Below are 12,628 nucleotides of genomic sequence, written 5' to 3'. Positions count from 1 at the left end.
CAAGAAAGAGCTTTTTGTGCACTGTATTCTGCGTTTTCTGTCGTTATGAAGATGTGGTACTTTAACATTAATAATTGATTGAACGATTGATATATTACATTGACTGATCGAATTAAAGGCCTAATCTAGAGGAAATGTATTTTATGTCTATCATACAAATGTAGCTAAAAAATTCAAAAAAATAGTTTAAAAGTTCTCAACACAACAGAAATGAAATAAATTAGCGTCAAAGTGCACGTTTTCTTTGTAATCCGAATGCCTTCGATGTCTGTTTCTAACTGAGCCTCTGTTGAAGCTGCTTTCGTGTGACGTCACTCCTAGACAACAACAACAGTGCAGAAATGGCTTCCTACACGGACAATCATACACGCTGCGAGTGGGATCTCGAGGAGATAGACAGCAGTGATGAAGTTTTTATGGAATGCTCTGTGGAAGAGATAGGATCTGAAGAGGAGGAATTTTCTTATTCTTCCCGTGTTCGAAAAACATCCCATGCAGGTGTAATTCAACCATATACAGTGAAGAAAATAAGTATTTGAACACCCTGCTACGTTGCAAGTTCTCCCACTTAGAAATCATGGAGGGGTCTGAAATTTTCATCGTAGGTGCATGTTCACTGTGAGAGAGATAATCTAAAAAAAAAGTCCAAAAATCACAATGTACGATTTTTTTAACGATTTATTTGTGTGATACAGGTGCAAATAACCAATGTTAATATTTGGTAGCAGTAGTGCATAAAGACACCAGTCCACGCCATACAATCAGTTTACTCAAACTTGTAACATGGCCAAGACCAAAGAGCTGTCCAAAGACACCAGAGACAAAATTGTACAGCTGAAAAGCGCTACGGAGAACTTGCCAAGCAGCTTGGTGAAAAAAGGTCAACTGTTGGAGCAATCATTAGAACATGGAAAAACCTAAACATGACAGTCAATCTTAATTGGAGTGGAGCCCCATGCAAGATATCACCGAACAGGGTCTCAATGATCCTTAGAAAGGTGAGGAATCAGACCAGGACTACACGACAGGACTTGGTCAATGACCTGAAAAGAGCTCAGACCACAGTATCCAAGGTGAGTGTTGGTAATACACTAAGACATCATGGTTTGAAATCATGCATGGCACGGAAGGTTCCCCTGCTGAAACCAGCACATGTCAAGGGCCATCTTAAGTTTGCCAATGACCATTTGGATGATACAGACAAGTCATGGGAGAAAGTTTTGAGGTTTTGGAGGAAGAGGAATGATGAGTTCTATCCCAAGAACACCATCTCTACTATGAAGCATAGGGATGGTAGAGCATCATACTCTAGGGGTGTTTTCTGCACATGGGACAACTGCACTGTCTTAAGGAGAGGACGACCGCGACCATCTATTGTGAGATTTTGGGGAACGACCTCTTTCCCTCATTCAGAACATTGAAGATTGGTCGTGGCTGGGTCTTTCAACATGACAATGACCTGAAGCACACAGCCAGGAAAACCAAGGAGTGCCTCCGTAAGAAGCATATCAAGGTTCTGGCGTGGCCTAGTCAGTCTCCAGACCTAAACCCAAAAGAAAATCTTTGGAGGGAGCTGAAACTCCCCGTTTCTCAGCAACAGCCCAGAAACCTGTCTGATTTAGAGAATATCTGTGTGGAGGAGTGGGCCAAAATCCCTCCTGCAGTGTGTGCATAACTGGTGAACAACTACAGGAAACGTTTGACCTCTGTAATTGCAAACAAAGGCTACTGTACCAAATATTATCATTGGTTTTCTCAGGTGATCAAATACTTTTTTTCAGCTGTATCACACAAATAAATCATTAAAAATTGAGATTGACCATCATGTTTAGCTTCTTCCATTTTGTAATGATTGATATATCTGTATCAGTATTGTGCTTACATTTAAAACGAGGTACATACTTGTCAATACTAATACTAAACAATTGAACACGTACGTACTTACTTGCTACCGAAGCCAAGTGAACGCTGTACCAGGTTTTCAAAGCAGTCCTTCGTGAAATGCTTGGAACATATTACTGTCCACTTTGATTTGTAAGTCCAATGCGCCTGCTTTGCCTTCACAAACCTGGTCCATAACTTGCCCATCTGTTCATCTTTCAGCCATTCATGTAAGCTGACACAGTCTGCGTTTGACGCAGAGCAGGTCATACAACACACTTCCTCGATCATCATCCTTGCTAGCTTTTTCACTCTGTCTAAATGATGTCTAGACATGATGTCACGGGGAGTTACGGAACTTGCTGAATCTACGTGACATTTCGAACAAAATCTTGAGACTAACTTTGACGCTAATTTATTTCATTTCTGTTGTTTTGAGAATTTAAAAAAATATTTTTATATGAAATTTTAACATTTGTATGATAGACAAAATACATTTCCTCTGGTTTAGACCTTTAAAACATTCAAAGGCATAACTTTTGCTAGGTCAACTTTCTGTCAACGTTATCGTGGTACCTTGCTGGCAGAGGATTCTCCATCAATCCTAGCACCATTGTATAATTGTTAAAATGGTTATTTTCACATCACAGCCTCAATATATCAGTTCAATTAAGGAGTGGAGAAATTATAACCTTTGAAATGTGTATATACAGTCAATAAATTTATAAATCACAAGATTTAAAAGTAATCAATGGATTTTCTAAAACACATCTATTCATAGATGTCATTACTATGAAGTAATTTTAAAACTTTTACTATACCTATGTATAATGCGCATCATTAATTTTTAAAGATATTTGGGTGGTCTGGGGGGGTGCACATTATACGAAAGTAATTACAGCATATCATCCAGAAAGGCCATGATACACTATATATGACACAAAACAGGACAAAGATAGGCAGAAACTAATAATATACTAAATTGCACTACACGCATTCCCTTACACTTAAGGGTTGGGTCCCAGTGGTTGCTGATGTGTTAGGATCATGCTGTCAATCACAGACCATGACAACCTAAAACTAGGCAAAGCCCCGAGACACAGAATTCGAGAGGCTACTGAGATCCTAGCACTGAGGAATCCCGGGGATAGGATAGGCCGGAAAAAAACGACAAACAAAACAAAATATGTTTTAGTATAATTTAGCCAATTTCAGTACTGAGAGAACCATTTGACTATCATAGCACAAAATAGGTAAGGTCATGTTATCTCATTTCAACATTGCAGTGACTAATGTTTTGTTGGCTTTGTCATCTGGCTGAAAAATAAGAAATGACGCACTTTTTTTATGACTAAGAACTCCATCCATCAATCCGATTTCTGAGCTGCTTATCCTCACAAGAGTCACGGGAGTGCTGGTGCCTATCCTAGCTGTCTTCGGATAGGAGGCAGGGTAAACCTTGAACTAATTGCCAGCCAATCGCTGGGTACATGGAGACAAACAGCCGCACTCACAATCACACCTAGGGGCAATTTAGAGTGTCCACTTAGTGCATTTTTTTGGAATGTGGGAGGAAACTGGAGTGCCCGGAGAAAACCCACACAGGCACGGCGAGAACATGCAAACTCTGCACAAGTGGGGGCGGGATTTCAACCTCGATCTTCAGAACTGTGACGCCAACGTTCTACAGCTATAGGGGGAGCTGTAGAAATTTGGCCTCACAGCGTCGGATCGAGTCCTGCTCAGTGATGGTGTTAATATGTGCCCTTCGGCTGACTGACAACTAGTTCAGGGTCTAGGGTACATGGAGACAGACAACAGTCACACTCACACTTAGGGTAATTTAGAGTGTCCAATTAATGCATGTTTTTGGGATGTAGGAGGAAACCGGAGTGCCCGGAGAAAACCCACACAGGCACGGCGAGAACATGCAAACTCCATACAGAAGGAGGCTGAGATTTGAACCCCGGTCCTCAGGACTGTGAGGCTCTACAGCTGTGGCACCGTGCCGGCCAAATATGACTTTTGCTACCTAAATCCCTCTCTTAAAATTGACAATAACAGATTAATGGATTAAGGTTGTGGAGTGTTGTCAACTTCATGCTGTTTTATAAAATGCATAAACAGGTTTTTTAGATTTCAGGTTTTACAAGTGCAAATCAATCAATGGAGGCCCCGTAGCTCAGTGGTTAGAGCACTGGTTTGGTAAACCAGGGGTTGTGGGTTCGTATCCCACTGGGGCCTCCACTTCCCGAGAAGGGTTGTGTCAGGAAGGGCATCCGGCGTAAAAATTGTGCCAAACATATATATGCGTTCATCTGAGATGATACGCTGTGGCGACCCCGAAAGGGACAAGCCGAAAGGAAAACAACAACAAGTGCAAATCAATAATTTTAGAGCTTTTACATGGGAATGCCAAGTCCTGTTTGGGTGTCAACCACACTTAAAATATATGAATAATTTTAGAAATTTTACATGGTAATGCCGAGTCTTGTTTGGTGTGAACCACACTTAAAATATATGAATAGAATCTTTCATTTTGCACACACTGCAAAGGAGCAGATTTATAATATGCCTAAACCAAGCATGCAGATGGATTTTAGTGCACCGCTACTAATTGCAGAATAGATGGGCTTGACTGGCTTAATGTAAAAACTACATGCATTTATATTTCATAAGAGCCAGTAGAGCAGCAAGAGAACAAGAAAAGAAAAAAAGAGGAAAGGATGAAAACATACAGTATCTCTGCTTTTAGCAAGCGTAAAGGAGACAGCCTTGCCAATAAAAAAGGGACAAATATTTGCATGCGTTACGGACAACTATTTGCATGCATTACACAGAGATACAGATGCTTCATGATTCATATAAAATAAAATACAAAATTACAACAGAGTAATAATGCCCTCACACAAGTCAAGGACCAAATCTTTGACAAGTTTGAGTGCTCCATATAAGTCTTGAATATTGTATGTACACTAACTTTATGCTGTTGGTGTCTTTAAAAATCCCATGTATCCATCTTAAATTATATATATATATATATATATATATATATATATATATATATATGACTTTAAATTGTCAAGAAACTTGCAATATGGTTCTATGCTTACATTAATCACAGCGATTATAGGACCATGAGGATCCATTAAGAAAATGTATGTCTGCTTAAATGTATTGTATCAAAATGTGACAAAACACTGAAAAAGAAGAACTGGACAAAGTGTGAGTGCACCCTAAGAACTCAAACAGGTATGCAGTATTAGTGCTCACCTGGTGTTATCTGAGTCGATGGTATGAAACAACTTCTCCAGCTCTTCCTCGTTCAACGTGCCATCGGAGAAGAACGCCTGGAACTCGTCTAGAGAGAGTTTACCATCATCTGAAGGACACACACACACACCATGAATAATTAGGAGCAGGAGGCGTTCTCAGAATAGGCTGCATTAAATATTGACAGAAACTACTACTATGCATTACTCCACTGCAGTGTTTCTGAGGTTTGTATGTTCTCCATGTGCTTGTGTGAGAATTGTCTAGTTGCTCCTCCCACAAACCCAGGCAGAGGTTGAGGGGTCAAAAGTTCCTAAATTCACAGCTAGTCCCCTGTGAAATGATACATTTCTTAACCACTGTCGTTTTTTATTACCCCCCAAGTACAATACAAGTTTCATTCAATTAAAACCTCTTCATTCAAGTGCCAATTCATAAAGATCACATAAAAGCAACATGTTCTGATCAGAATTGAGCTAAATACGTGTCTGGTAAGCTCCCCTTTCCCAGAAAAAAAAAGAAAAATACTGTTTGGAATATGTACTTTCTCCAAATGTATTGGTGCTTTACCATGGCTAGGTCTTTCGGGAGAAATAAGTTTTTTATATTAAATGTTGACATTTACTCCTACGTACTAAATGCACACAAAAAGACGCAGCACAACTCCTGTCTTCAATGTCTTTTCAAGCTTCCATGAAATCAATCCAGCATGGCTTTCAGTCAAGTACAAGTCAGCCAAACTCCTGCTGCTGTCTGAGTCGGTACCCTGGCAGAAACACAATGTCGATCATGTCTGAAAAGCTCGAGGCCTTTTGGAAAGCACTTGAAAAGCTTATGAAACAATAATGGATTTGCACTCGATTTATGGAACAAACCTAATCGAAAGTTTTTTTTATTTGTATTGGGTGTGCTACTACAACCTACATGTTGTTTACACTTTTTCAATCTTTCTCAACCATTTTGGCTTTGAATTAATGTAGCACAATTTAATACTTTAATGGGACACACTCATATCTTTGCATTTCTTAATATCCAATGTTATAATTGCAAATCTGCTGTGCAAAAAAGATTAAAAAAAATGGGGGAATGGTTTAGTATTACTGTGTTGATACGATACATATATGGCGGGATGGTGGCACAGCTGGAAAGTGTTGGCCTCACAGTTCTGAGGACCCGGGTTCAATAACAGCCCTCCCTGTACGGAGTTTGCATGTTCTCCCTGTGCCTGCATGGGTTTCCTCCAGGCACTCCGGTTTCAGCCCACATCACAAAAACATGCAACATTAATTGGATCCAACGTACTTCCCAGTCAAATTTGGACAACCGTAAATTATCACACTTGCCAGTTTCTCCCATTTCAGTCCTAACTTGTCAAAACATGCTGTTACCTCCGTGAACAAGTCACTCCTAGTGGTGGTCCCTTTCATTTATTGCTTAGCTGCTATCTCCTCCGTGATACGAAAGTCTGCAGCTTTGGCACGTAAGAAGACAAGGTGCTGGCACTGTCCCGTACATTGCATCGCTCATCCAACGCCAAAGAAAAATAGTTATGTTCTTCCAAGTTTCCAGTGATCTCTACCTGCACTCAAACACTCGGCATATCAGCGCAACTGCTTCCAAAAAGCACTCATTATTAAACTTTCTGTCATAAAACACCCTACTTTTTTTTGCTAACATTGTGAGGAATGACAAGTTGCCCTGACAGATTTAATCACTGGGTATGCAACATTTTGCATTACAAAAAAAAAAATCATTGTTGGCTTCACAGTTTTGTTAGCAACGCATTGAAATTCCTTGCAAGATCTTCATCAGACAGATTTTTGTATTTATCCTCATGTTTGATCATGTAGTAGTGATTCAAATTGTGGTCTTTTAACACTGTAACCCATGTACCACAACTTAAGTGCACGGCTTTACCTCCGGCTTCTTTAAGAAGTACTTGGCAGTCCATGTCTTTTTGTATTGGATACATGGCATATATATATATATATAGAGCTCGTGCACGTGACGTCACAGTTTGCACGGCTCCATATTGCCAGTCAAACCTAGCTGATCTACAATGCAGGAGCCATTGAACCGGAGCAGATTTTTCAAATTCCCTGAGCCCTGTTGTGCTGTTAGTTGTCACAATAGACGAGACAGTTCTTCAAATATATCATATAGAATACGAGCTGAAAAGACCAGAAAAGATCGATGGATTTCGGCAATTAAACAGGACAGCTGGTGCCCAACCAAATACACACGCCTTTGTAGCGGTCATTTCATTTCGGGTAGGAATTATTCTTGTTAATCTCAAGGAACCAAGAAGTATTTATAATGCCAAGTTGACTCATTTGAAAACAAAGCGTATTTAAAAAAAAAAAAAAAAAAGTCTGTTGCTGAGAGGTTTACAGAGGGTAAAGTGTGGCCACATACGCTTCCGTGTATGGAGAGGACTCCCAGTCCAATTTTTTTTTTTTTCCAGTCATAGTTAATGAATGCAAGTTTGTGTAAAATCACAGGTCATTTATTTAAATATTGGTATTTGTATTTAAAAATTCTGAGTCGGTCCATCACTATGTGGGATTTATTCCTGATTGAGAACAGATCCAGCAACGAAATATTTGTATGCATCCAGACTTTTATACGCTTTCAAACTTTTCTGTGTAAATCTCGACGACTTACTCACCAGATACAAGTGTATACCCAGTTGTCCAAGACAAGCGAGAGCGAATTAACAGTCCTCTTTCTTTTCGGCGAAAACATCGACTTCAGCAATAAATATGGGTCCTTTATGGCAAGTGCCTTTCATTTTTCCATGTACCTTTGTTTATTATCACCTTCTAAATGTTTAACGGTATCGGACAAAACTCATGGTATAAGACATATTTTTGTTTCGTCTCAAGGGAAGTAACTTGCAACAATGCTCTGTTTGACTGGCAATATGGTGGTCACGTGAGTTTATGACGTAGGTGCACGAGCTCTCTCTCTCTCTCTCTCTATGCCCAGGTCTGCTCTAACTGGTAATACAGTACATACATTATGTAAGCCAAATTGCTCTATTTATCAGAAGGCTGCTGTGAACTTCTTTCCGCTGTTCTAACAACTGAGCAACAGAGACCATTCATCTGTGAATCACATCAGATTTAATTGCCGTCTCCATTCCTTCAACCATTTCTGCCTTCTTTCTCCTTGATGGTTAGTTTGCATCACATCAGACCGATGTTCTGAGTGGGAAGAGCACAATTAGTCTTTTCAATGAATCTTAATATTATGACTCAATTCTAATACTATGAACTGCTTCATCATTGACTAAAAATGTCCTGGAGATAATTCATGAATCATGATTGCCATAATCATTTCTTTAAGCATTCTTGAAATGCACGTCTGCTTTTTTTGTGTGTACTGCCATCCATTAGGGGCCTTTCTCTGCAAGGTTGATTGCAGTAAGGGAGAGGTTTTTCCTGGATTCACTGCTCGTGTGACTGATTGTCTCACCACATGATGCAGAGCTTGATATCAAATATTCATTTCCCTGCCCTCAAAGTGTGCCTGTCCTTGAGTGGGCTTGACTGGATACAGCAGGTTCAACTGTGGGGCTACTGCAGCACACTAGAAAGCCACAGGGACTGCAGCCTCACAAAAGGTGGAACTGAATTGTACTGTTGCAAAACTGGCCTTCTTTTCTCCTTCTGCTGTTTTCTGGGTGGAGATTACATATTTTTGAGAAAATGTAATTGCAGCAAAGATGTTATTGCTTTCATCAATACACCTTGGATAGTCATTGTTGGATTGTGAGCTTACTTGTGTAACTCTATTTCCCAATAGCGTGGTCATGAATTTTCAACATCAAAGTGCTTTTCAGTTTGGGAAACTACTTCCCTGATAATTTAATGTTAGAGTGTCCACTGGAGAACCATTTCTGCCAGCAGCTCCAAACCTTAAATGTGTCTCTTCTGTTTAACATTACGTAACTATCCGCTATTGACAGTGTATGAGGACATGCCCCCAAAGTGTCTTCTAAAGCAGCTAGCGACAATGGCAGAGGAGGGGGCTGAGATGTGTCGATCTCATAAATCCCCATGGCAATACCTTAACAAATGTATGTTATTGAATCCTCACAGAACACTAATACATTCTGGTGACTACTGTTCAACCCCTAAAATGACATCAAAGAGCCAATACAAATTAAGGACACAGGTTCAGGTATTTCCTGAAGTTTACACTACAAGCAAACACATCATTGCGTCAGTGTAGTGGAGTTTTATTTCAGGTAGAATTTACTTAAACTGAGCTCACTCCCTTTTCCACGAAGCTAACTTGTGAATGTTAACTGTCCACACTGTGCAAAACCTACCATGACCATTTATTAGGAAAGTTTGGTATGCTGGATATAGAGATCGTGCGTGTGACTTCACTGTTTGTTTACGACGCCATATTGCCGGTCAAACAAAGCTGCCCAGCAGTGCAGGAGTTGCTGAACCGGAGCAGATTTTTCACAATCCCCGAGACCTGTTGTGCTGGTGGTTGTCATAATAGACGAGACAGTTCTTCAAATATATCATTCTATAGAATACGAGCTGAAAAGACCAGAAAAGATTGATGGATTTCGGCAATTAAACAGGATGGAGGGTGCCCAATGAAATACACACGCCTGTGTAGCAATCATTTCATTTCAGGTAGGAATGGTTCTTCTAAATCTTGAATTATCAAGAAGTATTTATTATGCCAAGTTGAATCATTTGAGAATAACGTGTATTTTAAAACAATAAACCATCTGTCACAGAGAGGTTTACGGAGGTAAGCGTGTGGCAGCAATACGCTTCCGTGTACGGAGGAGACGACTCCCTGTCCTAATTTTTTTCCCCCACAAACGCAATATGGATGATTCTAATATATAAAACAGCAACACCAATCTAAATATACATAATAAAGTCTGAGCTCCAAACGCTCCAGTTAGATTTGTTGTTGTCAGTTATAAAAAATTGTGAGACCTTCTATATCGGCAATAACTTTGTCCAAAATCATAGCTAGATCTAATGCCCTGGCTTATGCTGGTTATGGATTGCAAGATCTAGGATTGCAAGTTGCAATTTATATTTGCCATCACAAGATGAGACTTATTTCGTTCAATTCTACAGGACACAAAATCTATGACCCATCCAGTAACGAAGTATTTGTATGTGTCCATACTTTTACCTGCTTTCAAACTCTTCTGTGTAAATCTCGACGGCTTATTCACCAGCTACATATGTGTATCTCTTTGTTCAAGACACGGGGGCAAATTAACAGTCAATTGGTGAAAACATCGACTGCGGCATTAAAAATGGATCCCCTAAATTTTCCACGTACCTTTGTTTATTAGTTTATTATCACCTTCTAAATGTTGTACAGTATTGTAGAAAACTCTGGGTGTCGTGCTATTGGACGTATGTTTGTTATGTCTCAACGGAATTAACTTTCAACAATTCTTTGTTTGACCAGCAGTATGGCAGCGGAAAGGAATATCACGGGATTTTATGACGTAGGTGCATTCCCTCTATAGTCCAGGGAATAGCCCGTACATTTTGGTGTAACTCTAGATGAAGGAAAGGGGATTTTTCCGTTATGTGACATTTCCTCACGAAATGATACAGGGATTTATATACATTTTCAAAATAATAGTAAGAAATACAGTACACAAGGTGACCAGGCAATCCTCTTTTCCCTTGTCATGTCCATTGGCGAGAGTAAAAGAAAAGAAAAAAAAGGCACTCTTCAGGATTTAAAAACGATGTCAGCTTCATGTATGTATTGCATAAACAGTACAGTGAAAAAGTATTGGCCCCCCTTCTTAAAGTCTTATATTTTTGGATAGTTTCACCACTTTTATGTTTCAGGTCATCTAACAAATGTAAATACTTACAATGCTCTTTCTAAATAGAGATTCATTTACTAAGGACAAAAACCCATCAGTTACCTGGCCCTGTGTGAAAAAATTATTCGCCCCCTTGTTAAATCAACAATTACTGACAGCTAATAATTTTTGGTACATTTTCATTGATCGCACTCAAGCCTGATTACCTCCAGACCTGTTCAATCAAGAAATCATTTTACAAAATCGGCAACAAAATGTCATGATCCAAAGAAATTCCAGAACAGTTGAGAAGTAAAGTAGACATTTTACTCTAAAAATTGTTACAAAAGCCACTTCTAAATATTTAGAATTCAGCTAGCTGTAGTTAGAGCCATTATCATTTCATGGAGAAAACACAGAACAGTGTTGAACTTTCCTAAAAGTTGCCAACCTACAAAGATCACACCAAAAGGACAGCAATGACTCATGCAGGAGGCCACAGTGGTCCTCAGGACAACTTCTGAAAAACTGCAGGACTACCTGTCCTGCTAAAAACAAGGTTTAAGACACATCAGGAAGGAAGAAAGTAGGCAAATATGGCATCCATCCTAAGGTGACAACCACTGCTGACTAATAAGAACATAAAAGATCATCTTTGTTGGGAAAATAAATAAATAAGTAGGTAAGAACATAAATAATATAAGCATCTAAATGGTTGCTGAGACTTTTGGGATAATGAGAATATTATATGGGCTGACAAAATGAAAATTGAGGTTTTTGGAAGGTATGTCTCATTATATCTGGCGTAAATGTAGTACAGCATTTCAGATAAAAGCCCTTCATATCCAAAGTCAAAGATGTGATGGGCTTGGCCTGCTTGGGTCCTTCAGGACCTTGTCAATTTGCTATAAATGATGGAAATGTGAATTCTGCTCTTTATCAGAAAATCCTGAAGGAGAATTAACCAATCCCAAACACATCAACAGGTCAACATCTGAAAGGCTTTAAAAAACAAAATGAAGGCTTGGAAGTAGATTATTCAAACTCCAGGATAAAAATACACATAAAAATGTTTTTAACACCATTCCCCATTCAAAAACTGCATTTTCATGCAAACATAAGAATTTAAGAAGGGTAATTTTTCACAAGACTGACTTGAGTTATTGTCCTGCCTTTCTGTACCTCATTAGCCTGGATTGTCATTAGATCAGCTTTGCAGTCACTGTTCACTTATATGACTCTCTGAATGTCAATCATTGTTCACAGAAGAATTTATTGGCAACTTACACTTGACACCAAAACTTTAAATCATTTGTCACGCCCTCTGTGCCATGATAAATGGTGCACTATCTATACTATCATGTTACCTGTCCTGTCATGACAATAATAAATTATCATGAGACTATTCATGTTTCAGGTTGCCTCTCAACCAAGGAAGCGTGCTCATTCACAGCCATAGAGAATCATTTGTACCAGACCAATCATCCAAACTGTGAACCGTTTCATGACAAAAAAATAAAATAAAAATGGCGTTTTCTGGCATGATGGAACAATTTGCCATACAAAGTGATAACTCTCTCTACGAAACAAACCCTGAAATGTTGGCCTTTAATGCCAGAAAACTTTGTAAAAATCAACACATCAGCATCCTCATCAACA

General features: G+C 39.2%; 1 protein-coding gene across 3 annotated transcripts in view; it reads right to left on the bottom strand.

Annotated features, from left to right (window-relative positions):
- Window positions 1–12,628, bottom strand: part of necab2 (N-terminal EF-hand calcium binding protein 2) — a 148,511-nt gene that overhangs the window by 79,629 nt on the left and 56,254 nt on the right. For all 3 annotated transcript variants that reach the window (XM_061821627.1, XM_061821626.1, XM_061821625.1), the window contains exon 3: window positions 5,155–5,263. In XM_061821627.1, coding sequence (XP_061677611.1) covers window positions 5,155–5,263 — 109 coding nt within the window. The remainder of the gene's footprint in view (window positions 1–5,154; window positions 5,264–12,628) is intronic.

Source organism: Syngnathoides biaculeatus, chromosome 6 (assembly GCF_019802595.1).
Source record: "Syngnathoides biaculeatus isolate LvHL_M chromosome 6, ASM1980259v1, whole genome shotgun sequence".
Classification (NCBI taxonomy): Eukaryota; Metazoa; Chordata; class Actinopteri; order Syngnathiformes; family Syngnathidae; genus Syngnathoides; species Syngnathoides biaculeatus.
This window is presented reverse-complemented; position numbering and strand designations above follow the sequence as displayed.